General features: G+C 38.4%; 2 protein-coding genes across 2 annotated transcripts in view; one reads left to right on the top strand and one right to left on the bottom strand.

Moving 5' to 3' along the window:
• The window catches only part of barc (RRM1_TatSF1_like and RRM2_TatSF1_like domain-containing protein barc), a 55734-nt gene that overhangs the window by 20028 nt on the left and 11949 nt on the right, over positions 1-23757 (top strand). Inside the window, exons 6-9 of the mRNA XM_070093429.1 lie at positions 12807-12907; positions 18119-18187; positions 18358-18527; positions 19298-19484. Of these exons, the coding sequence (XP_069949530.1) occupies positions 12807-12907; positions 18119-18187; positions 18358-18527; positions 19298-19484 (527 nt within the window). The remainder of the gene's footprint in view (positions 1-12806; positions 12908-18118; positions 18188-18357; positions 18528-19297; positions 19485-23757) is intronic.
• LOC128705584 (lithostathine-1) lies at positions 1283-17004 on the bottom strand. The gene is made up of 3 exons (XM_053800739.2): positions 16847-17004; positions 8781-9005; positions 1283-1782 (listed from the first exon to the last, which is right to left on the bottom strand). Exons 1-3 carry the CDS (start codon positions 16896-16898, stop codon positions 1526-1528), a joined length of 534 nt encoding a protein of 177 aa, XP_053656714.1. The 5' UTR covers positions 16899-17004; the 3' UTR covers positions 1283-1525.

Below are 23757 nucleotides of genomic sequence, written 5' to 3'. Positions count from 1 at the left end.
GTCACACTGCACATGCATGTACAAGCATATACATGTATATACAAACCCCTATGGGTTTTCTTCTATTTTCTTACTAGTTCTTCTTCTTGTTTATTTCCTCTTATCTCCATGGGGAAGTGGAACAGAATTCTTCCTCCGTAAGCCATGCGTGTTGTAAGAGGCGACTGAAATGCCGGGAGCAAGGGGCTAGTAACCCCTTCTCCTGTATATATTACTAAATGTAAAAGGAGAAACTTTAGTTTTTCCTTTTGGGCCACCCCGCCTCGGTGGGATACGGCCGGTGTGTTGAAAGAAAGAAAGATATCTTCATACTTTTCTATTATTGGGGTAATACTAATACTATAACTTCCTATCACATTAGTCTCATGAGTTTTCCTTGATATGTCAATGACAGACTGATTTGATTGCTTTGTTATGCAACCTGTAACCATCCTGTGGGTGGTAGTCAAAACATAGATGCACAAAATTGGACCAGGAACTGGATCTGAACAGTTTTTCTTTTGGGTAACACACTTATGGTTATTGAAGTTAGTATACTTCTCTCAGCTACACTATAGTTTGGAGAGGAAATCTTGCAGGTACATTTCTGTTTATCCTGAACCATTATCAAGTACAGAATCAAGGATACTTTGCTTGATTTTTGGTAATAAAGAACTCATGTGAAGAAAGTCGTTCAACATTCTTGGACATTTTTACATTCAGGTACATAATGATGTATGATGTGAGAGTAATTCTGAAAAAAAATTACACTAAACTGTCATATCTGTAAGCCTCTAAGGGTATATGGAAAAAGGGGAGTGTATCAGAATGTGGCAGTGCCAGTACTTTTATATGAGTGTGAAGTATGATCTTCAAATGTTGCAGCACAGAAGAGTGGAAGTAGGAAGTTGTCATGATTAAAATCAGTGTGTTTGTGTGAATGTTATATAGAGAATAAGAAATTAAGAAACAAAAGAACATGTGAGGAATAATTTCAAGAGTAGAAGTAGAATTTTTTATGTTTTAAGCATGTAAGAACAGTGAAATAAGTTATATTTGCTAAGATGTATAAATCTTAGATAGATGGAAGGAGGCATAGGGAACATTGCGATCTGCTTTGCTAGTGCAAGTTGTTGTTATAACAAGTGATTATGTATGAATGATGGTGAAAATGTTGAACAATGATGAAAGTTTTTTCTTTCTTCTTGGGTTATTCTTTCTTTTTGGGTCACCCTGCCTTGGTGGGAAATGGCCAATGTATTACAAAAAAAGTAATCATTTGGTAATTTCTCAAAAAAAAAAATTATTCACACATACATATTTTTATTTTGTCTTAATATACAAAGACTATAACGGCAGTTCTTTACATTACTCAATCAAGAAATTAGTTGTATATAGTTGCAACCTTATAAGACAGCCCTTCAGGATTCCATCAGTAAGAAAATTTAATCTTTATTGCATTTTAATGATAAGACAAATATCTTGCTGCTTCACAACTATTTATTGTGGATGAATTTTCATTAGTAAACTTTTTTAAAGCATTTATTTAGTGTATAACAATTTCATTTGGGTCATGAACTCTGGTCTGACGTGCCTCACAGATGTAGTGCATCATAGTGGTGCAAAGTGTATGCTTCCAGTGATAGTTAGAGCTGGAGTCCAGGTAGACACAGTGCCAGCGAGATGCTGTAGGGAAGTCCTGTGTCATGAAGCCGTTGTATGGCATCACCTCCGCTGAGGAGCCCCACGTCCACTGCCTGGTAGACCAGTTGTATATACCTCCTACCCATCTGTTAAGTGTAGCTGTGTTTGCCACAGAAAAATATATAATTAAAATCATATTGTTGAAGAGCAGGAACTGGTACCAAGTACAATATAGCACAGTACAGTACAGTATGGTACAGTATAGTACAGTTCAGTACAGTACAGTATAGTATAGTACAATACAGTACAACACAGCACAACACAGCACAATACAACACAATACAGTATAGTTTGTTGAGACAAACAGTATTCAAGGATGACCTTTTGTCTTCAAACAACCTTCTGCTGTGTACAAGCTTTATAAAATAAATAGAAATATACAAAATATCACATTGAGGGTGTGTAGTAGGTTGATGGGGAAGAGTTATTGTTAACATCATGGTACTCAGAGGCTAATGTAAAAGTGAATGCTCTTTGATGGTGTTGAATAGTTTGTGTTCATGACATTATCTTTCACATGTTTTTCTCATTTACTTATCAACATTGAGACCCAGCTGGGCCTCTCCTCTAATTGTTTTTTACATATGTTGTGACATACCTTTATATATTGGACTAGAGACAAACTTATTTGTTGTCTTTTAAACCAGGCTATTGCTGTTGTATCACACATATGCACACACACACACAGGTATATTACAGGCCCATTGACTTACATGGCCATAACAGCCTGGTTGATCTTACACTTATAGGATTTTTCCTTTTAAAATCTAGTACTATTGGCTCTGGCAAAAATTTCTTACATCTAGTAATAGAAATTTGAAGAATTTTGGGGCACAGATGTTGAAAGTGCTTTCTAATTGTGCCTTTGGTATTCCTGCTCTATACTGAGTTTACTCTACACTTCTTCATATATCTTTCACTCTGGTAAGTTGTTATACCAGTGTACAGATTGGGGACCTGACCCTAAAGTATTTCCATGCATAGCATATATTATTAAGTATCTCTCTCTTTTCCATTTTAGAGAGTATGTATGAAGTGCTTTAAGGCACTGCTAGTAGTTTAGATGTTTTATTGATTCTTTACAGTCAGCAAATGATCTCTGTATTTCTCTCCTTCTTTGAAAAGAGCTGTGAACATAGAACAATATTCCAGAAGTGAGATGATAAGTGATTTCAGTGGTACCATCATTGGCATGGCTTCTTGTTTTGAAAGTTTCCTTAATCCAATCTACCCCTTGCTGCATTTATCTTGTTATATTCTCTAAACATAGGCAGCCTAACATCATTAGTACTATACACATATGACCTGCACAAAGGAGAATGAAACTTATGATGACGTTTCATTCTCCTATGTGTGAGTTATTTGTGTATTGTTCCAGTCACAGTATTATGTCTTTTTATTCATCATTGTTACTAAATCTTTCACATCCCTTTCATTCTCTTTGTTTTGTATTCTGTGCTCATTTTGTTTTCCTTCCAGTACTTCAGGGATTTTGTCATAGTGGTCTGTTACCTGTGAGAGGCAGGAACTTCATGCACTAAAGCCATGTTGACTGGGTTGAACAATTCATGCTCTATTATAAAATCAGTCAGATGACATTTTGGAGCCCCACATAGACTTTCATGCTGTGAATGTGTAATGTTTTGCTAGAACTCTGCTGCTGCTCTTGTAAAGTGCCAGTTATATCTCTGTGTTATAGAGACTTTTAGATTTCAACTGGTGCCTGGTGCCAGGTGCATGGGTCTATTGGAAGTTAGTTTTTCAGTTTTTAATTACAGTAATAATAATAATAATATTATTAATCTCCATAGGGAAGTGGAACAGAATTCTTCCTCTGTAAGCCATGCTTGTCGTAAGAGGCGACTAAACTGCCAGGAGCAAGGGGCTAGTAACCCCTTCTCTTGTATACATTACTCAGTATAAAAAAGAGAAACCATTGTTTTTCTCTTTAGATCACCCTGCCTCGGTGGGATATGGTCAGTTTGTTGAAAAAATAATAATAATACAGCAGGCATGTGTGAGCATGTTAGATAGGAGTGAAGGGAGACAAATGACTTTTGGGATCTGACGAGCTGTTGGAGTATGAGCAAGGTAATATTTTGTGAAGGGTTTCAGAGAAACCAGTTAGCCAGTCTTGAGTCCTTGAAGTGGGAAGTACAATGTCTGCATTCCAAAGGAGGGATTTAGAATACAGTGGACCCCCGGTTAACGATATTTTTTCACTCCAGAAGTATGTTCAGGTGCCAGTACTGACCGAATTTTTTCCCATAAGAAATATTGTGAAGTAGATTAGTCCATTTCAGACCCCCAAACATTCACGTACAAACGCACTTACATAAATACACTTACATAATTGGTCGCATTCGGAGGTAATCGTTATGCGGGGGTCCACTGTATTTCCTATTTGAAGGGACATCTAAACTGTCATATCTGGGTACCTCTGGCAGGACAGTGATAATGTGAATGATGGTGAAAGTGTTTCTTCTTCGGGTCGCTCTGCCTCGGTGGGATACGGCTGGTTTCTTGAAATAATAATAATAATAATAATAATAATAATAATAATAATAATTTTTAACATTGGCCATCTCCCACTGAGGTAGGGTGACCCGACAAAGCCAAAAACACTTTTGTTGTCACTCATTCAGTCACAGTCTTGCCAGAAGTTACCAGCATCACAGCTCAGGTGACCTTCCACATTGCAAAATCCCCATCCCTCCAGAGTGCAGGTGCTGTGCTTCCCATCTCCAGGACTCAAATCCAATTAATCAGTTTCCCCAAATCCTTGCTCACACTCCAATAGCACTTCAGATCATAAAAACCACTTGCCTCCACTCATTCCTATCTAACACACATTCCTGTTGGATGTCCAAGCCTCTAGCATGCAAAACCTTATTTAGCCCCTTCCTCCAACCTTTCCTCTGTAGTTCCCTGATCAGTGGCGGCTCGTCCATAGGAGCTGCAGTACCCCCAGATGCTCACTGCCAGACGTATGACTTCATCAACCTTACACTAAAATAATTTGCATCCGACAAATGTATTACAGGAAAAATCTGTTGTATGTTGTTTTCAGTGTATTTATAAGCGAATTTTTTATTTTTTTGTTGAAACGAGATAAAAAATTATTAAAAATAAGTCTGATGTGGTACAATAGTATGTATAGGTATTACTGGCATTGCATCTGGCAGCGAGGAGCTGCACGTTCACGTATATGTGAATGCTTATCATTATTAAATTTAGTTTAATTTTAAAAATTATTACTCTAATAATGTTTATTGTGCTGTTCTATGAGGCTTGTAGTCACGCAGTCCCCTCATTCTATTTTTTTGACGTGCTGCCACTGCCCCTGACCCCTCCTTCCCTTCACCCCAGATTTATATACCCTCTTAGTTATCCTATTTTGCTCCATCTCTAAATGTCCAAACCATAACCTCAACCCCTCCTTAACCCCTTGAATAATATTTTTGGTAATCCTGCACCTCCAAATCTCTAAACTACAAATTCTCTGCAAAATTTTCAAACCATGCATTGCCCTCAAACACAACATTTCTACTGTCTCCAGCCTCCTCCTCACTGCAGTATTTAAAATCCATGCTTCACACCCATACAGTATTGTTGCTACCACTATACAGTGGACCCCCACCTTACGAACGCATCGCGTTACATTAAATCCAACATACGAAGCATTTGAATGCAAAAATTTTACCTCGCCTAATGATAAAAAACTCGCCTTATGTGATTTGTCTGGGACACATCCCATGTGTGGCCTCAGGTGCCTTGTGGGTGCCAGTGTTTACAAGCCAGCCAGTGCGGTCACATCTAAGCATACATTCAGTACATTTCATATTATCACAGTGTTTTTAGTGCTTGTAACTGCAAAATAAGTCACCATGGGCCCCAAGAAAGCTTCTGGTACCAACACTGTGGTAAAAAGGGTGAAAATTACTATGGAAATGAAGAAAGAGATAATTGCTAAGTACAAAAGTGGAGTGTGTGTCTCGGAGCTGGCCAAGTTGTATAGCAAACCTCAATCAACCATCGCTACTATCTTGGCCAACAAAACGGCAATCAAGGAAGCTGTTCTTGCAAAAGGTGCAAGTTTGTTTTTGAAACAGAGATCGCAAGTGATAGAAGATGTTGAGAGACTGTTATTGGTGTGGATAAACGAAAAACAGATAGCATCTCTCAAGCGATTATATGTGAAAAGGCTAGGAAGTTGCATGACGATTTAATTAGAAAAATGCCTGCAACTAGTGATGTGAGTGAATTTAAGGCCAGCAAAGGTTGGTTTGAGAGATATAAGAATCGTAGTGGCATACATAGTGTGATAAGGCATGGTGAGGCTGCCAGTTTGGACCAAAAAGCGGCTGAAAAATATGTGAAGGAATTCAAGGAGTACATAGACAGTGAAGAATTGAAACCTGAACAAGGGTTTAATTGCGACGAAACAGGCCTGTTTTGGAAGAAAATGCCAAGCAGGACCTATATTACTCAGGAGGAAAAGGCACTCCCAGGACATAAGCCTATGAAAGACAGGGTTACTCTTTTGATGTGTGCTAATGCTAGTGGTGATTGCAAAGTAAAGCCTTTACTGGTGTATCACTCTGAAACTCCCAGAGTGTTCAGGCAAAACAATGTCCTCAAGGCTAATTTGTGTTTGCTCTGGAGGGCAAACAGTAAGACATAGGCCACTAGGGACTTTTTCTATGACTGGTTACACCATGCATTTGCCCCCACTGTGAAAAATTACCTAATGGAAAAGAAATTGGACCTTAAGTGCTTCCTGGTATTAGACAATGCTCCTGGTCATCCTTCAGACTTGGCAGAGTGACTTTCTGGGGACATGAGCTTCATTAAGGTTAAGTTTTTGCCTCCTAATACCACTCCTCTCCTGCAGCCCATGGACCAGCAGGTCGTTTCAAACTTCAAAAAACTCTACACAAAAGCTATGTTTCAAAAGTGCTTTGAAGTGACCTCAGACACTTTAGTATCCTCAGTTGATTAAACCTTGTAGGTAAGGCTTGGGAGGGAGTGACTAAGAGGACCTTGAACTCTGCTTGGAAGAAACTGTGGCCACAATGTGTAGAAGAAAGGGATTTTAAAGGGTTTGGGGCTAACCCTGAGAAGCGTATGCCAGTTGTGGAATCCATTGTGGGATTGGGGAAGTCCTTGGGGTTGGAGGTTAGTGGGGAGGATGTGGAAGAGTTGGTGGAGGAGGACAACGAAGAACTAACCACTGATGAGCTGCAAGATTATCTTCAACAGCAAGAGGCCAGACCTGAGGAAACTGGTTCAGAGGAGGGGAGAGAGAAATTGAGGAAGTTGCCTATTTCAAAGATTTAGGAAATGTGTGCAAAGTGGGTTGAACTGCAAACCTTTATGGATGAAAATCACCCTGACACAGCTACTGCAAGCCGTGTTGGCAACCTGTACAATGACAATGTTATGGCCCATTTTAGGAAAGTCTTAAAGGAACAGGAGGTACAGACCTCTATGGACAGATTTGTTGTGCGACAGAGGTCCAGTGACTCTCAAGCTGGTCCTAGTGGCAGTAAAAGAAGAAAGGAAGTAACCCCGGGAAAGGACTTGCTACCTCAAGTCCTAATGGAAGGGGATTCCCCTTCTAAACAATAACTTCCACACTCTCCCCTCCTCCCATCCCATCAATCATCACCAGATCTTCAATAAAGGTAAGTGTCATGTATTCTATTCTTAGAAGAGTAGTAATTGTGAGTGTCTTCTTCATTTTGTGTGTATTAAAATTAGTATTTCACGTGGTAAAAAAATTTTTTTTTTTATACTTTGGGGCGTCAGGAACGGATTAATTTGATTGCCATTATTTCTTATGGGGAAAATTAATTCGGCTAACAATAATTTCGGCTTACGATGAGCTCTCAGGAATGGATTAATATCGTAAGGCGGGGGTCCACTGTACTCTGGTACATTCCTTTTTTTGCCTCCACAGATAAAAATTTTTTTTGTCTCCACAGATGCCTCAGTGCACCACTCACCTTTTTCCCCTTTGTCAGTTCTATGGTTCACCTCATTTCTGGAGTGCAATGGATAAGTGAAGTAGTAGCAGCAGCAACACCTATTCTTGAGCTTCCCCAGCACTCGGGCTTAATGCCCAAAGCTGGGGTGTGGCTCCTAAAGGATTTCTAGTGCTTGCTGCCTTTGCACCTCCTGACATTGTCTGCTGCTATGCAGCTGCCACACCCTTTGAGCCAAGTGTAGGCAGTGTTTGTGGCAGCCCAAGGTGCCTAACTTCTCCCTCTAAGCCTCGTGGGGGCGGGAAATGAGGCTAGGCCTGGGGACATCTGGTCTCAAAAGACGAGGAGGTACTTGTACCTCCTCTCATGGCAGACATTGGTTTGAGACACTCCCACGACAGGGAGTCAAGGCGGGGCTCCCTCATAAAACTATCCACCAACAAGTCCACTTCCAAATATCTGAACACATTCACCTCCTCCATACTGTCTGTCTCCAGTCTGATATCCAATCTCTTATTGTCTATTTTATTGATACTTTTATCACCTTGTTCTTTCCTGTATTCACTTTTAATTACCTCTAGAAAGTTTTTCTTCTATTTTAGATAAGGAGCATTTGACACTAAAGATTAATTCTGTTTTGTACGATACTTTTTTTTTTTTTAATTTTTCTGGAGAGTGTCTCTTCTCTTTGAAAAGAGAAGTTGTAATGATGATAGATACATAAATATTTGGACAAATTGTGAGCCAGTAGTGATTGGTTTTCATTATTAAAAACCCAAAGACCATGCTGAGCATTTTAAAGTACATACATACATATTCCATTTATAGCATTTCAGTAGAAATTTTATTGTTTGTGTTTGAAAATTGAGAATGTCAATAAAAAAGTGTGTACAATGCATACAGTTGTATCTGGACATAGAAGAGATTGGTAGTTACTAAAAAAAATTTTTTGTGTCTTAACACTGAAAAAAAAAATTGAGTAAAGAATATAGCTTCTAGAAAGGAAATTAGTAAGGATGTAATAAAACTCTTGTCAGATTATTACTTCCCTAGATGTTTGCTACCATTTATTAACATTGATCATTACTGTATTAGAAATTGTCAACTTACCAAACTCAGGTTTATTGAGATAGTTGAGGACAGTTTGATCCTCCCATTGTGATTCCAGAGAAGCAAGTTGACTCTGCAAGTCTCTGCACTCAAAGTGAGCATTATGCCATGTGGCAATCTCACTGCTGAAGTAATAGCAACTGTGTCCTAATCGAATGAAATTGGGTGGACAAATGTACCGCTGCCGCCATGCATCTTCTTGTGTGGTCTGGTCTTGGCACCATCCTGGGTGGGAAATTTGTAAAAACATTAATTATTGCTCTTGGTTTCCTTTTGGTTGTGAGTATATGTGCTGTTGGAGTGTGAGCAAGATAATCTTTACAAAGGGATTCAGGAAAATTGTGTAGTTGGACTTGAGTTCTGAAGGTGGGAAGTTCAGTGCTTGTATTCACAAGATTATTTAACCCTTTGACTGTCGCAACCCCCAATCCTGAGGTGTCTCCTGGTGTCGCAAAATTTAAAAAAAAAAAAAAAAAATTTTTCTTATGAAATGATAGAGAATCTTTTCCCGATTGTAATGACACCAAAAAAAACGAAATTTGATGGAAAACTGACGGAATTATGCTCTCGCGAAGTTAGCGACCTCGGCGCTGTTTACAAATCGGCGATTTTGCCCAATTTGAGCCCTATTTTCGGTTAATTCCATTGTTCCAGTTGCCCAAACTCATAGCTATTTCTTTAGAACTCCATTTTTTCTATCAATTGAGTACAAGAAACTGCCCATTTACCGATTTCAACTACCTGATAATGTGGTCAGAAATTTGTAATTTGGCCAATTTCACAAAAACTAAAAAATATGACAATTTCAAAATAAGGTCCAGAATGAACAATGCAGACATTCCTGGCTCTAAAATAACATTTTCTTTGCTCATCAGTCATGTCTCCAGGCCCCTCTGATATTACTCTTGCTTTCTATTTTGAATTTTTATTCAAACAAAAAATAGAAGACTTACTATTATGCAGACTACTGCAATACTGTAATAATTGTATAAATAACATCAACCCATTCATGACTGCATATTAGAATGGCTAGTTGGACATTTATTGGACAATGGCATCATTTGTTTACTTTTGAACATTGGCAAAAATCAAACATTTCCCCTACTTTGAGCTCTATTTCTAGGTACTTTTTATAGTAAAATCAATCAAAATCACCTCTATTTCTATAATATGTTTTCCATTCTATCAAATGAGACCACGAAAACGAGAATACAACCATAAATACTATACGAAAATAGACCACAAAGTCGGCATTTTAATTAAAAAAAACGGTTGGAGTTTTTTTTTTCTCATTATGCACTGCGTGCTCCAGGATTTTTTTTATATGGTGCACACTGACCACACAGACCCATTCTCTCACATGTGGGCCTACCAGCTTTCTCCTGCTTGATTTGAAGCCGCTAGAATTTATGAGTATATATGCGTCAAACACGGTACCTCGTAAGACGTATATATACGTCTTACGAGGTGTATGTATACGCCTCCTCCTGCATCACCTCACCTCACCACAGTATATAAGCCACGTCTATGGCCCTATGCTGTACATTCTACAAGATTGATGGACTGAACACATTGACTCCAGGCTGAGGGACTGATTACCTAATACTCCTCCTCTCCTTACGCCTTCCTCTTTGTATTGGACTGATGAAGCCACTGTGTGGCGAAACATTTCCTGAATAAAGATTCCCATATGCTGCATAAGTGTCTCAATCTTCAACTTGTCGTTTTTTCAAACCATTCATCACAACTGTCAGACACTGCAGCATCATGGGATCTTGTTACAAAGAATTCTTCAACACTTGTTCAACCTTTGGATGAAGACCTACTTCGACTAGTGGATGGTACCACTATGACCCCGCCTCCTCCTGCATCACCTCACCTCACTACAGTATATAAGCCACGTCTACGGCCCTATGCTGTACATTCTACAAGATTGATGGACTGAACACATCGACTCCAGGCTGAGGGACTGATTACCTCATACTCCTCCTCTCCTTACGCCTTCCTCTTTGTATTGGACTGATGAAGCCACTGTGTGGCGAAACGTTTCCTGAATAAAGATTCCCATATGCTGCATAAGTGTCTCAATCTTCAACTTGTCGGTTTTTCAAACCATTCATCACACACGTATATATACGGCCGCGACAGTCAAAGGGTTAAATTGTGATGTCTGCACATTTCTGACAGGACGGATATTTGAATGATTGATGGTCAGTGCGTTTTCTCCTTTGGGTTACCCTGCCTCTGTGGGATGTAGCTGGTGTATCAAAAATTCATTGTTTGCAGTCTCAGTATTTTACCAAGTTACCCTAAATAATCTGGATGAATGTCAAGTACTGCTTTAAAAATACTATGCTGAGGAGCAAAGTGTCATATTAAGATCCATTCCCATAATATGAATTAAGATAGGATAAGATTTGTTCAGATTTTTAACTCAGAGGGTTAACCACCCTGGATAACCCCAAGAAAGTCAGTGCATCATCAAGGACTGTCTGTCTTATTTCCATTGTGGTCCTCCAATCTTGTCCCCCAGGATGCCACCCACACCAGTCAACCAGTGGTACAGTGGACTTCCGGTTATTTGCCGGTTCTGTTATCGACCAACTCAGTGATTCGCCGTTTTTTCAGCTCCTGGTTATTGGCCGTTAATTCAGCAATCAGCCATTCGGCTGGGGCCGCTTGACCGTCAGTTTGGCTGTGTCTCTTGGTGGCTGAGGAAGCTTCTGCTCATACATCCAAATATTTTGCTTATTTCCCATTGTAGTTTGTGTTATTTTTGCAGTGCAACTGTGAAATAAGTAACCATGGCTCCAAAGAAAGTTCCTGTGGTAAAGAAGGTGAGAAACACCATGGAATCTAAACGTGAAGTGATAGAAAAGTTTGAGAGTGGTATGAGGGTGGTGGAGCTTGTTAGGATGTACAGCAAGAATAAATCAACAATTACATCCATCCTGGCAAAGAAAGAACAAATCAAGGATGCTTATGTTGCAAAAGGAGTAATTTTTCTAATTAAACAAAGGCCACCAATAATGGAAGAGATGGAAAAGTTATTATTATTGTGGATTAAGGAAAAAGAATTAGTGGGAGACAGTGTTGTGGAGTCAATTATTTGTGAGAAAGCAAGGCAGTTGTATGAGGATCTTGCAAAGAAAATGCCTGGAACAAGTGCTGCTGTTTGTGAATTTAGGGCCAGCAAAGGATGGTTTGATAGATTTAAGAAGCGTAGTGGCATACACAGTATTGTAAGGCATGGTGAGGCTGCAAGTTCTGACAAATGTCAGGCTGAAAAATTTGTTCAGGAATTCCAGGGGTACATAGAGGCTGAAGGATTCAAACCCCAACAGGTGTTCAGTTGTGACAAAACAGGCCTGTTTTGGAAGAAAATGCCAAACAGGACCTACATTACCCAGGAGGAAAAGGCACTGCCAGGACACAAGCTTATGAAAGACAGGCTTACTCTTTTGTTATGTGGTAATGCTAGTGGGGATTTCAAAGTGAAGCCTTTACTTGTGTATCACTCAGAAAATCACAGTGTGTTCAAGAAAAACAGTGTCATGAAAAATAGATTGTGTGTGATGTGGAAAGCCAATCATAAGGCATGGGTCACAAGGCAAATTTTCAAAGAGTGGGTTAATGATGTGTTTGGCCCAAGTGTGAAAAAATATCTCCCAGAAAAGAAATTGCCACTCAGGTGCCTCCTGGTACTAGACAGTGCTCCTGCACATTCTCCAGACCTGGAAGACCAAGGGTTTAGGGACTTCAATTTTATAAAAGTGAAGTTCTTGCCTTCTAACACCACTCCTCTCCTCCAGCCCATGGACCAGCAGGTCATTTCTAACTTCAAAAAACTCTACACAAAAGCAGTGTTTCAAAAGTGCTTTGAAGTAACCTTGGACACTCAGTTGATCCTAAGAGAGTTCTGAAGGAATCATTTCAGTATCCTCCATTGCATAAGCCTTATAGGTAAGGCATGGGAGGGAGTGACTTCTAGGACTTTGAACTTTGCTTGGAGAAAACTGTGGCCAGATTGTGTCCAAGAGAGGGATTTTGAAGAGTTTAAGGCTGACCCTGACCCTGCTGACCCTATGGACTCTATTGTGGAACTGGGGAAGTCCCTGGGGTTGGAGGTGAGTGGCGAGGATGTGGAAGAGTTGGTGGAGGACCACAGGGAAGAGCTAACCACTGAAGAGCTGCAAGAGCTTCAACTTGAACAGCAACAGACCGCAGCTGAGGAACTTGCTTCACAGGGGGAGGAAGAGGGAGTGAAGGAGGTGCCTTCTTCATTGATTAAGAACATTTGTGCAAAGTGGAATGATGTGCAAAGTTTTCTCGAGAAGTACCACCCTGACAAAGCTGAAACAAGCCATATCTGCAACATGTTTAGTGACAAAACCCTGTCCCACTTCAGGGAAATCTTAGAGATGCCAGAAACAAAGCACTCTGGACAGTTATTTTGTGAGACAGGGGTCCAGTGACTCTCAAGCTGGTCCTAGTGGCATTAAAAGACAGAGACGGGAAGTAACCCCAGAGAAGGCTTTGCTACCTAAAGTCTTTATGGAGGGGGATTCCCCTTCCAAACACTAACTCCTCCCTCTTACCTCCTCCCTATCTTCCAGAATCTAGCATTAGCCTTCAATAAAGGTATGTAATATTTATATAATTGTTAAAAAAATATTTTTTTTTGTGAATATTTTTGTCTGGAATGGATTAATTGTATTTACATTAATTCTTATGGGAAATATTATTTTGGTTTTCGGCTGACCTTCTGGAACGGGTTACAGGTGATAACCGAGGGTCCACTGTACCTACTTACTGCTAGGTGAACCAGGACAGTAAGTTCCAGGTGCTCCACCACTCTCCTCCTGATAATCTTCTCCATGACTTTGCATACAATACATGTCAGAGACACTGGTCTGTAGTTTAGTGCCTTGTTTCTGTCTCCTTTCTTAACCCTTTGGGGTCAATAGGTCCTCTCAGAGACTTGTTCTCAGGGTCGGCCAAATTTCAAAAAAAAAAAAAAAAAATTGTTCTTATGAAAAGATAGAGAATCTTTTCCCGATCATAATGACACCAAAAGTATGAAATTGGATGGAAAACTTACGAAATTATGCTCTCGCGAAGTTAGCGGTCTCTGACTGTGTTGTCAGGCCGATTTCCCTTAACCTTTCTTCATAGGACATTCCCCTTAGCTCTGGAACTAACCTTGTCGCAAACGTTTGCACTTTCTCTAATTTCTTGACGTGCTTGATCAAGTGCGGGTTCCAAACAGGTACTGCGTGTGTGTGTGTGACCTAATTAATGTTTGCATTAATAACTCAATATGATTGTGACTAGATACAAACATGTAAATGGTTCATTACCTTTATAGGGGAATAAGTCTGTTGGGTATACCTGGTAAAGTGTATGGTAGAGTTATTATTGAAAGAATTAAGAGTAAGATGGGGTGTAGGATAGCAGATCAACAAGGAGGCTTTAGGAAGGGTAGGGGGTGTGTAGACCAAGTGTTTACAGTGAAACAGTATTTAGATAAGAGTAAGCAGGTTTTTGTGGCATTTATGGACTTGGAAAAGGTGTATGACAGGGTGGATAGGGAGGGCAGTGTGACAGATGTTGCAGATGTATGGAATAGGAGGTAGGTTATTGAAAATGGTGAAAAAATTTTGTGAGGATAGTGAGGCTCAGGTTAGAGTATGTAGGAGAGAGGGAGATTATTTCCCAGTAAAAGTAGGCCTTAGAAAAGTATGTGTGATATCACCATGGTTGTTCAGTATATTTATAGATGGGGTTGTAAGAGAAGTGAATGCTCGGGTGTTGTCAAGAGGTGTGGGGTTAACCCTTTCAGGGTCCATGCCATAGTTCTACAGCTTTGAGTTTTGGGTCCAAACCGTAGTTCTATGCTATGAACTCAGCTCAGATAAACTGTGAGTGGTAAATTTGGGCCTAGATATGAGAGAATACATCTGTGTGGTAGGTGTGCACCACATAAAACAAATCCTGCAGCACACAATGCATAATGAGAGAAAAAAACTGAGACCGTAATTTTGGATTAAAAAAAGCAACTTTGCGGTGCTTTTTTTGTACGTTTTTTATACATACTTGCATTTGTGATTTCTTGGTCTCATTTGATAGAATGGAAGATATATAACAGAAATAGAAATGATTTTGATTGGTTTTAGTACTGAAAATGGCTTGAAACTGAGCTCAAAGTAGCCAAAATGTTAAGTTTTTGCCAATGTTCAAGAGTAAACAGATGGCATCAAGTATCTAATATGCATCAGCTGGTGGATCTAATATACTTTCACGAATGTGGTGATATTATTTATAAAATTATTGCAATATTTCATTGCAGTAAATCTTCCATTTTTTGGTATGAATAAAAATTCATTATGTGAATAAAAAATCAAAATAGAATTCATTTGTAAAGCCTGAAAATATAACTAATGAACAGAGAAAATGTTAGTTTAGTGCCAGGAATGTCTGCATTGTTTATTCTGGACCCTATTTTGAAACTGGAATATATTGAACTTTGTGTTAAATTGGCCAAATTACCAATTTCCGATCACTTTATTGGGTAGTTGAAACAGTTGACTTGGTGATTTCTTGTGCCAAATCGATAAAATAGAAGCAATACTAGCAAAATGGCTAAGAATTTGGTCGACTGGAATGATGTAATTGGCCTAAAATGGGAGTCAGAGTCAGCAAAATCGCTGATGTGTAAATATAGTTGACACATCAAAATTCGTGAGAGCATAATTTTATCGATTTTCCATAAAATTTCGTATTTTTTGTTTTATTACCTTCAGAAAAAGATTCCCTACCATTTCACAAGAAATTTTTTTTTTTTTTTTTTTTTTTGAAAATTCTTGGACCCTGTGGACAAATCTCAGATTTTGGGTCTGGTCCCTGAAAGGATTAAAAGATAAAGAATATAACACAAAATGAGAGTTGTCACAGTTGGTCTTTGCTGATGACACTGTGCTTCTGGGAGATTCTGAAGAGAAATTGCAGAGCTTGGTGGATGAGATTGGTAGGGTATGTAAAAGAAGAAAATTTAAAGTAAATATACGAAAAAGTAAGGTAATGAGGATAAAATTAAGTAACGAAAGATTGGATATCAGATTGGAGGGAGAGAGTATGGAGGAGGCAAATGTATTCAGATATTTAGGAGTAGACATGTCAGCAGATGGGTTTATGAAGGATGAGGTGAATCATAAAATTGACGAGGAGAAAAAGGTGCACTTAGGAGTCTGTGGAGACAAAGAACTTTGTGTGAATCATGAGTGGTAAATGTTGCAACAAGGAGAAGGCTGGAGGCAGTGGAGATGTCGTGTCTGAGGGTAATGTGTGGTGTGAATATAATGCGGAGAATTTGTAGTTTGGAAATTATGAGGAGGTGCAGGATTACCAACACTATTATCCAGAGGGCTGAGGAGGGGTTGTTGAGGTGGTTCAGACATGTAGAGAGGTTGGAACAAAATAGAGTGACTTCGAGAGTGTGTAAATTTATAGTGGAGGAAAGGTGGGGTAGAGGTCAGCCTTAGGAAAGGTTGGAGGGAGGGGGTAAAGAAGGTTTTGTGTGCGAGGGGCTTGGACTTCCAGCAAGCAAGTGTAAGTGTGTTAGATAGGAGCGAATGGAGACAAATGGTTTTTAGGATTTGATGTGCTGTTGGAGTGTGAGGAAGGTAATATTTATAAAGGGATTTAGGGAAACTGGCAGGTTGAACTTGAGTCCTGGAGATGGGAAGTACAGTGCCTGCACTCTGAAAGAGGGGTGTTAATGTTGCAGTTTTATAACTGTAGTGTAAGTGCTTCTCTGGCAAGACAGTTATGGAGTGAATGATGGTGAAAGTTTTCCTTTTTCGGGCCACCCTACCTTGGTAGGAAACGGCCAATGTGTTAAAAAATAATAATAATAATAATAATAATAATAATAATAATGCCTTTGTACCTTATTCAGCCATCAAAACTTTGCAGCCCAGTCCCTGGACTCATTATATACCTCTGTAATCCTTTGAGTACCACCCACAGGATGAGTATGGGGTGCATAATAAAGATGTTAAACCTACCTTTCTTGCTGAGAAAGAGAAAAACCAGGAAAGATAGTATGTGTTCCTTCATGGCTTAAAGAAGGCTTGTGAGTCGTTGAGTGGAGACTGGAGAGTCAAGTGGTCAAGATGTGTTATGTGTTACGTGTTTTAACCAACGATGTATCCCTGATGACTTCCATGACTTAAATGCTCCCTAACTTTACTCTCACATTACAGACTCTTTACTGAGCTATTGATCTTAGCATTTATATATGTTACAGCTATTACTGCGACCCATTAAAACAGCAGTATAAGTGTAATATAAAGAACATAAAAATACATGTGGCAACTGTAGTGGACTCTCCTTGAAGTGTCTCTGGCATGAGGTTATCATTATTGTCTTCAGAATGATAAGATTATCTCAAGCATTGTTTATCATATCAATAAACATCCATTTGTAAACTTTCCTCCAGTAACTAGTTGCTCTTTACCAACACTTGTTAATGACAGTATTCACACTTACAAGGACCCCAGTGGAAATATGTCACTTTGTCTGACTTTTTTTGGGTTATTCTGATGGGTGATTTACACATATGTTACTATGTATATATGATGATTTGTGTAACTTTATTTATGTGTACCTGTACCTAAATAAACTTACATTGTTAGAATGGTTTCTCTAAGTCATTTTCACTGATTCATGTTAGTCAGTGCCAGAGCAGCTGGGCTGTGGTTTGTATATTGGACTGTGCAGCCAGCAGTAACAACCTAATTGATCAGGTCCTGAGCCACTGGGAAATCTGGTTATGGACTTGGCTGTGGGGGCATTGATCCCTGGAATACCCTCTAGGTAGACCACATAGTGGCAGTGACCATCACACAAGCCATGGTGGTTTGTGTCTGATGTGTTTGATGGTTCAAGAGTATCTGTGTATTTGGCTTCAATGAAATGTTCTGTGTATTGTTGTGTTTTGTTGTATGTTTACAAACAATGTTTGGCAGAATAATTATGATATGTATGTGGTAGTGTTCTTACCTCCCTCCCTCCCTCCTTATCTTCCTCCTTATCCTCATCTTCCTTATCCTCTGCCTTCTTATCTTTCTCCTCATCCTTCTTATCTTCTTCTATCCTTCCTTCCTTCCTTCCTCCCTCCCTCCATCCATCCATCCATCCATCCATCCATCCATCCATCCATCCATCCATCCATCCATCCATCCATCCATCCATCCATCCATCCATCCATCCATCCATCCATCCATCCATCCATCCATCCATCCATCCATCCATCCATCCATCCATCCATCCATCCATCCACCTATGCACCCACCCACCTACCCACCCACCCACCTTTACCTGCTCCTTCTCTAACATCTCCCTGTGTATATATTTCATAAAGTGGTCTTCTCTCTCTATTCTTTGTGCACTTTGTATTTCTAAATCAATGTATTAGCTTCATTTGTGATTATGTATGCAGGTATTGTGATTATATATACAGGTACTGTATTTGATCTAAAAAGAAGATTGTTGTAATGGTGTCATCTTGTTTTAGGTGGAGTCTGTGCAGTTAGCCATACAGATCCTTGATGAGTACCAGGTGGGTAATAAGAAGATCCACGTTGAACAAGCCAAGTTCCAACAAAAGGGAGAGTACAATCCAAAGCTGAAACCGCGCAAGAAGCAAAAGAAAGTCTTAGAAAAAATCCAGAAACGACAGGAAAAGTAAGCCTTTTTGCCATGAGGGTTTTGAGTCTGGTTCTGGTACAGTAAGTCCTCAATTTATGAGCACATTGAGAACCTTCTGTATTGTGTATACAATATCATTATTATACACAATTCATGGGGTCCCCAATGTGTTTGTAAATTGAGTACTTACTGTATTTACACGTGATTCTCAACCTGGGATGGGGTTACATTCCAATGAACCCACGTTAAGTCAGAAATATTGTTAGTCGAATATGAATGTGACGTGCTAAACAAATAAATAAATAACCACTGTCACTGAATAAGTAAATAAACAAATAATTACTCTAACTAAATACCAGTATTGAAAAGTAAATAAATGAATGAAAGTTGTGGACTTGTTGCCTTCATCCTGGGTAATTATCTTTAGTTTCATCTCTAAAGTAATTTCTTTTGCACCATCGTAAAGTTGAAATACAGTGGACCCCCGCTTAACGATCACCTCCAAATGCGACCAATTATGTAAGTGTATTTATGTAAGTGCGTTTGTACGTGTATGTTTGGGGGTCTGAAATGGACTAATCTACTTCACAATATTCCTTATGGGAAAAAATTCGGTCAGTACTGGCACCTGAACATACTACTGGAATGAAAAAAGTTCGTTAACCGGGGGTCCACTGTATAGTAAGTCGAACCATCATGAGTCAAGGATCACCTGTAATTGATAAAAAGAGCTATTCATTATATTTCAGTTATTTATTATAATGATTGGCATAAAAATTTGGTCCAGTAATTTCTTTATCTTGTAGGTTATTTGACTGGCGACCTGAGCCTCTGCGAGGCCAACGGCAAAAGAATGAAAATACAGTAGTGATTCGCAATGCATTTGACCCAAAAGAGTTTGTGGATGCTATGGAGAAAATATTGGTTCATAAAGATGCCCTAAGAAATCAGTGTGAGAATTTTGGCAAAATAAAGAAAATGGAAATGCATGATGTAAGTTGGTATAAAGTAATGGATTGTTGGTTTATCACTGTTGTATTGTTTAGTTATACACATTGTTGGTTTATCACTGTTGTATTGTTTTAAATATACACATTGTTGGTTTATCACTGTTGTATTGTTTAGTTATGCACATTGTTGGTTTATCACTGTTGTATTGTTTAGTTATATATACACATTGTTGGTTTATCACTGTTGTATTGTTTAAATATACACATTGTTGGTTTATCACTGTTGTATTGTTTAAATATACACATTGTTGGTTTATCACTTGTATTGTTTAGTTATACACATTGTTGGTTTATCACTGTTGTATTGTTTAGTTATACACATTGTTAGTTTATCACTGTTGTATTGTTTAGTTATACACATTGTTAGTTTATCACTGTTGTATTGTTTAGTTATACACATTGAGGTTAAGATTTTACAACTATATAAAGTTGAGAGAATACTATAATAGCAAGCTATGTGATATATAAATACTACATATAGTTGTATTTATTTGCCTCTTTAAAGCAGATGAAATACATTAATAATTTAGAGTTTTCCCTTAAAGGTTAGGTAAGGCTTGTCAAGAAACAGGACAAGTGTTTAATGACACCTGACAGATGATGACTCACCATTGGAGCTTCTGATCATCTGACTGAGGCCTTCTGCTGGCCTACCAGTTCACCCCTTTAAAAATTACAGTCATAGTTATAACCAAATGTAAATATGATAATGATCACAGCTATGTACACAGTACTCCATGTACATAACGTTCTTACACTTTTCATAACTTTCAACTTTAACCCTTACAGGGTCGAGAGGCCCTCTCCTAAACTTGTTCCCAGGGTCGAAAATTTCTCAGAAAAAAATAATTTTTTCTTATGAAAAGATAGAGAATCTTTTCCCGATCATAATGACACCAAAAGTATGAAATTTGATGGAAAACTTACAGAATTATGCTCTCGCAAAATTAGCGTTCTTGACGATGTTTATGCATTGGCGATTTCGCCCACTTTGAGCCCTATTTTCTGCCAATTCCAGTGTACTAATCGACAAAATCATAACTATTTTGCTAGAACTCCACTTTTTCTGTCGAGTGAGTACAAGAAACCACCCATTTACTAATTTCAACTATCCAATAAAGTGGTCAGAAATTAGCAATTTTGCCAATTTCACACAAATTTCAAATGATGCCAATTTCCAAATAGGGTCCAGAATAAACAAGACAGACATTCCTGGCACTAAAATAACATTTCCTCTGTTCATTAGTCACATTCCCAAGCCCCTCTTACATTTCTTTTGCTTTCCACTTTGAATTTTTATTCTCACAAAAAATAGAAGATTTACTGTTATGCAGACTACTGCATTAGTGTAGAAATGGTATAAATAATATCAGTGCACTTGTGAAAGAATATTAGACTCACCAGTTGATGTGTATTGGACGCGTGGCATGATTTGTTTACTTTTGAACTTTGGCAAAAATCGAACATTTCTGATACTTTGAGCTCAATTTCAAGGTACTTTTCTTTGTGAAACCAATCAAAATCATCTCAGTTTCTGTAATATGTCTTCCATTCTATAAAATGAGACCAGGAAAACTAGAATACAACTATAAATAGCATATGAAAATACAGTGCAAAGTCGCTGTTTTAAACCAAAAACACGGTCAAAGTTTTTTTTTCCTCATTACGCACTGTGTGCTGTAGGATTTTTTTTTATACTGTGCACACTGACCACATAGACCCATTCTTTCATATGTAGGCCTACCAGCTTTCTGTCGCTAGATTTGAGGTGCTAGAATTTACGCGTACTAGTACGTCAATAACCCTAGCCATACTAGTATGTTGGGAACCCTGAAAGGGTTATCCCTTTGACTGTCGCGGCTGTATATATATACGTCTTACGAGGTACCGTGTTTGACATATATATACTCATAAATTCTAGCGGCTTCAAATCAAGAAGGAGAAAGCTGGTAGGCCCACATATGAGAGAATGGGTCTGTGTGGTCAATGTGCACCATATAAAAAAAATCCTGGAGCACGCAGTGCATAATGAGAAAAAAAAACTCCGACTGTTTTTTTTAATTAAAATGCCGACTTTGTGGTCTATTTTTGTATAGTATTTATAGTTGTATTCTCGTTTTCTTGGTCTCATTTGATAGAATGGAAAACATATTATTGAAATAGAGGTGATTTTGATTGATTTTACTATAAAAGAACCTGGAAATGGAGCTCAAAGTAGGGGAAATGTTTGATTTTTGCTGATGTTCAAAAGTAAACAAATGATGTCATTGTCCAATAAATGTCCAACTAGCCATTCTAATATGCAGTCATGAATGGGTTGATGTTATTTATACAATTATTACAGTATTGCAGTAGTCTGCATAATAGTAAATCTTCTGTTTTTTGTTTGAAAAAAAATTCAAAATATAAAGCAAGAGTAATATCAGAGGGGCCTGGAGACATGACTGATGAACAAAGAAAATGTTAAATTAGAGCCAGGAATGTCTGCATTGTTCATTCTGGACCTTATTTTGAAATTGTCATTTTTTTAATTTTCATGAAATTGGCCAAATTGCAAATTTCTGACCACATTATTGGGTAGTTGAAATTGGTAAATGGGCAGTTTCTTGTACTCAATCGATAGAAAAAATGGAGTTCTAAAGAAATAGCTATGAGTTTGGTCGACTGGAACAATAGAATTAGCCGAATATAGGGCTCAAAGTGGGCGAAACTGCCGATTTGTAAATATCGCCGAGGTCACTAACTTCGTGAGACCGTAATTCCGTCAGTTTTCCATCAAATTTTGTTTTTTTTGGTGTCATTACAATCGGGAAAAGATTCTCTATCATTTCATAAGAATTTTTTTTTTTTTTTTAAATTTTGCGACACCAGGAGACACCTCAGGATTGGGGGTTGCAACAGTCAAGGGGTTAAGCAAGAATCACTGTGAAATGATTCTCTGTTGGTGGGACACACTTTTTCCCATAACCACTTGCCTGTGGGTGTTTTTGTGTTACAATATGTTGCTGACTATGAAACATTTTAATTGTTTGTCCATAGCTTCAATCTTTTCGTTTCAGTTTTTTATTGTTTTATTATTAACCCTTTGACTGTTGCAACCCCAAATCCTGAGGTGTCTCCTGGTGTCGCAAAATATTTGAAAAAAAAAAAATTATTTTTCTTATGAAATGATAGAGAATCTTTTCCCGATTGTAATGACACCAAAAGTACAAAATTTGATGGAAAATTTACTGAATTACACTCTCAAGAAGTTAGCAACCTCGGCGATATTTACGAATCTGCGATTTCGCCCACTTTGAGCCCTATTTTCGGCTAATTCCATTGTTCCAAACGACCAAACTCATAGCTATTTCTTTAGAACTCCATGTATTCTGTTGGTTGAGTACAAGAAGCTGCCCACTTACTGATTTCAATTACCCAATAAAGTGGTCAGATATTGGCAATTTGGCCAATTTCATGCAAATTAAAAAATATACCAATTTCTAAATAGGGTCCAGAATGAACAATGCAGACATTCCTTGCTCTAAAATAACATTTTCTTTGTTCATCAGTCACGTCTCCAGGCCCCTCTGATATTACTCTTGCTTTCTATTTTGAATTTTTATTCAAACAAAAAATGCAGACTACTGCAATATTGTAATAATTGTATAAATAATGTCAACCCATTCATGACTGCATATTAGAATGGCTAGTTGGACATTTATTGGACAATGATGTCATTTGTGTACTCTTGAACATCGGAAAAAATCAAACATTTCCCCTACTTTGAGCTCCATTTCAAGGTCCTTTTCATAGTAAAACCAATCAAAATCACCTCCATTTCTATAATATGTTATCCATTCTATCAAATGTGACTACGAAAATGAGAATATAACCATAAAAAACTATATGAAAATGCACCTCAAAGTCGGCGTTGTAATCCAAAAATGCGGTCAGAGTTTTTTTTTCTCATTATGCGCTGCTTGCTGCAGGTTTTTTTTATACTGCGCACACTGACCACACAGACCCATTCTCTTACGTGTGGGCCTACCAGCTTTCTCCCGCTTGATTTGGAGCCGCTAGAATTTTTGAGTATATCGTCAGACACATTGGCTTGTAAGACGTATATATACGACCGAAACAGTCGAAGGGTTAACACATCGGCCAATTCCCACCTAAGCAGGGTGGCCCAAAAAAGAAAAACTTTCATCATTCACTCCATCACATTCTTGCCAGAAGGGTGCTTTATACTACAGTTATAAAACTGCAACATTAGC

Source organism: Cherax quadricarinatus, chromosome 3, assembly GCF_038502225.1.
Source record: "Cherax quadricarinatus isolate ZL_2023a chromosome 3, ASM3850222v1, whole genome shotgun sequence".
Taxonomy (NCBI): domain Eukaryota; kingdom Metazoa; phylum Arthropoda; class Malacostraca; order Decapoda; family Parastacidae; genus Cherax; species Cherax quadricarinatus.
Note: the sequence above shows the minus strand (reverse complement) of the source record. Positions and strands in the feature narration are given on the sequence as shown.

Coding starts and splice junctions, on each gene's coding strand:
- LOC128705584 (XM_053800739.2), bottom strand. CDS start 16,898: ATGAAGGAACACATACTATCTTTCCTGGTTTTTCTCTTTCTCAGCAAG. Junction 9,006..16,846: donor TCTCTTTCTCAGCAAGAAAG/GTAGGTTTAACA, acceptor TTTCCCACCCAG/GATGGTGCCAAGACCAGACC. Junction 1,783..8,780: donor TCTCAATAAACCTGAGTTTG/GTAAGTTGACAA, acceptor TGGCAAACACAG/CTACACTTAACAGATGGGTA.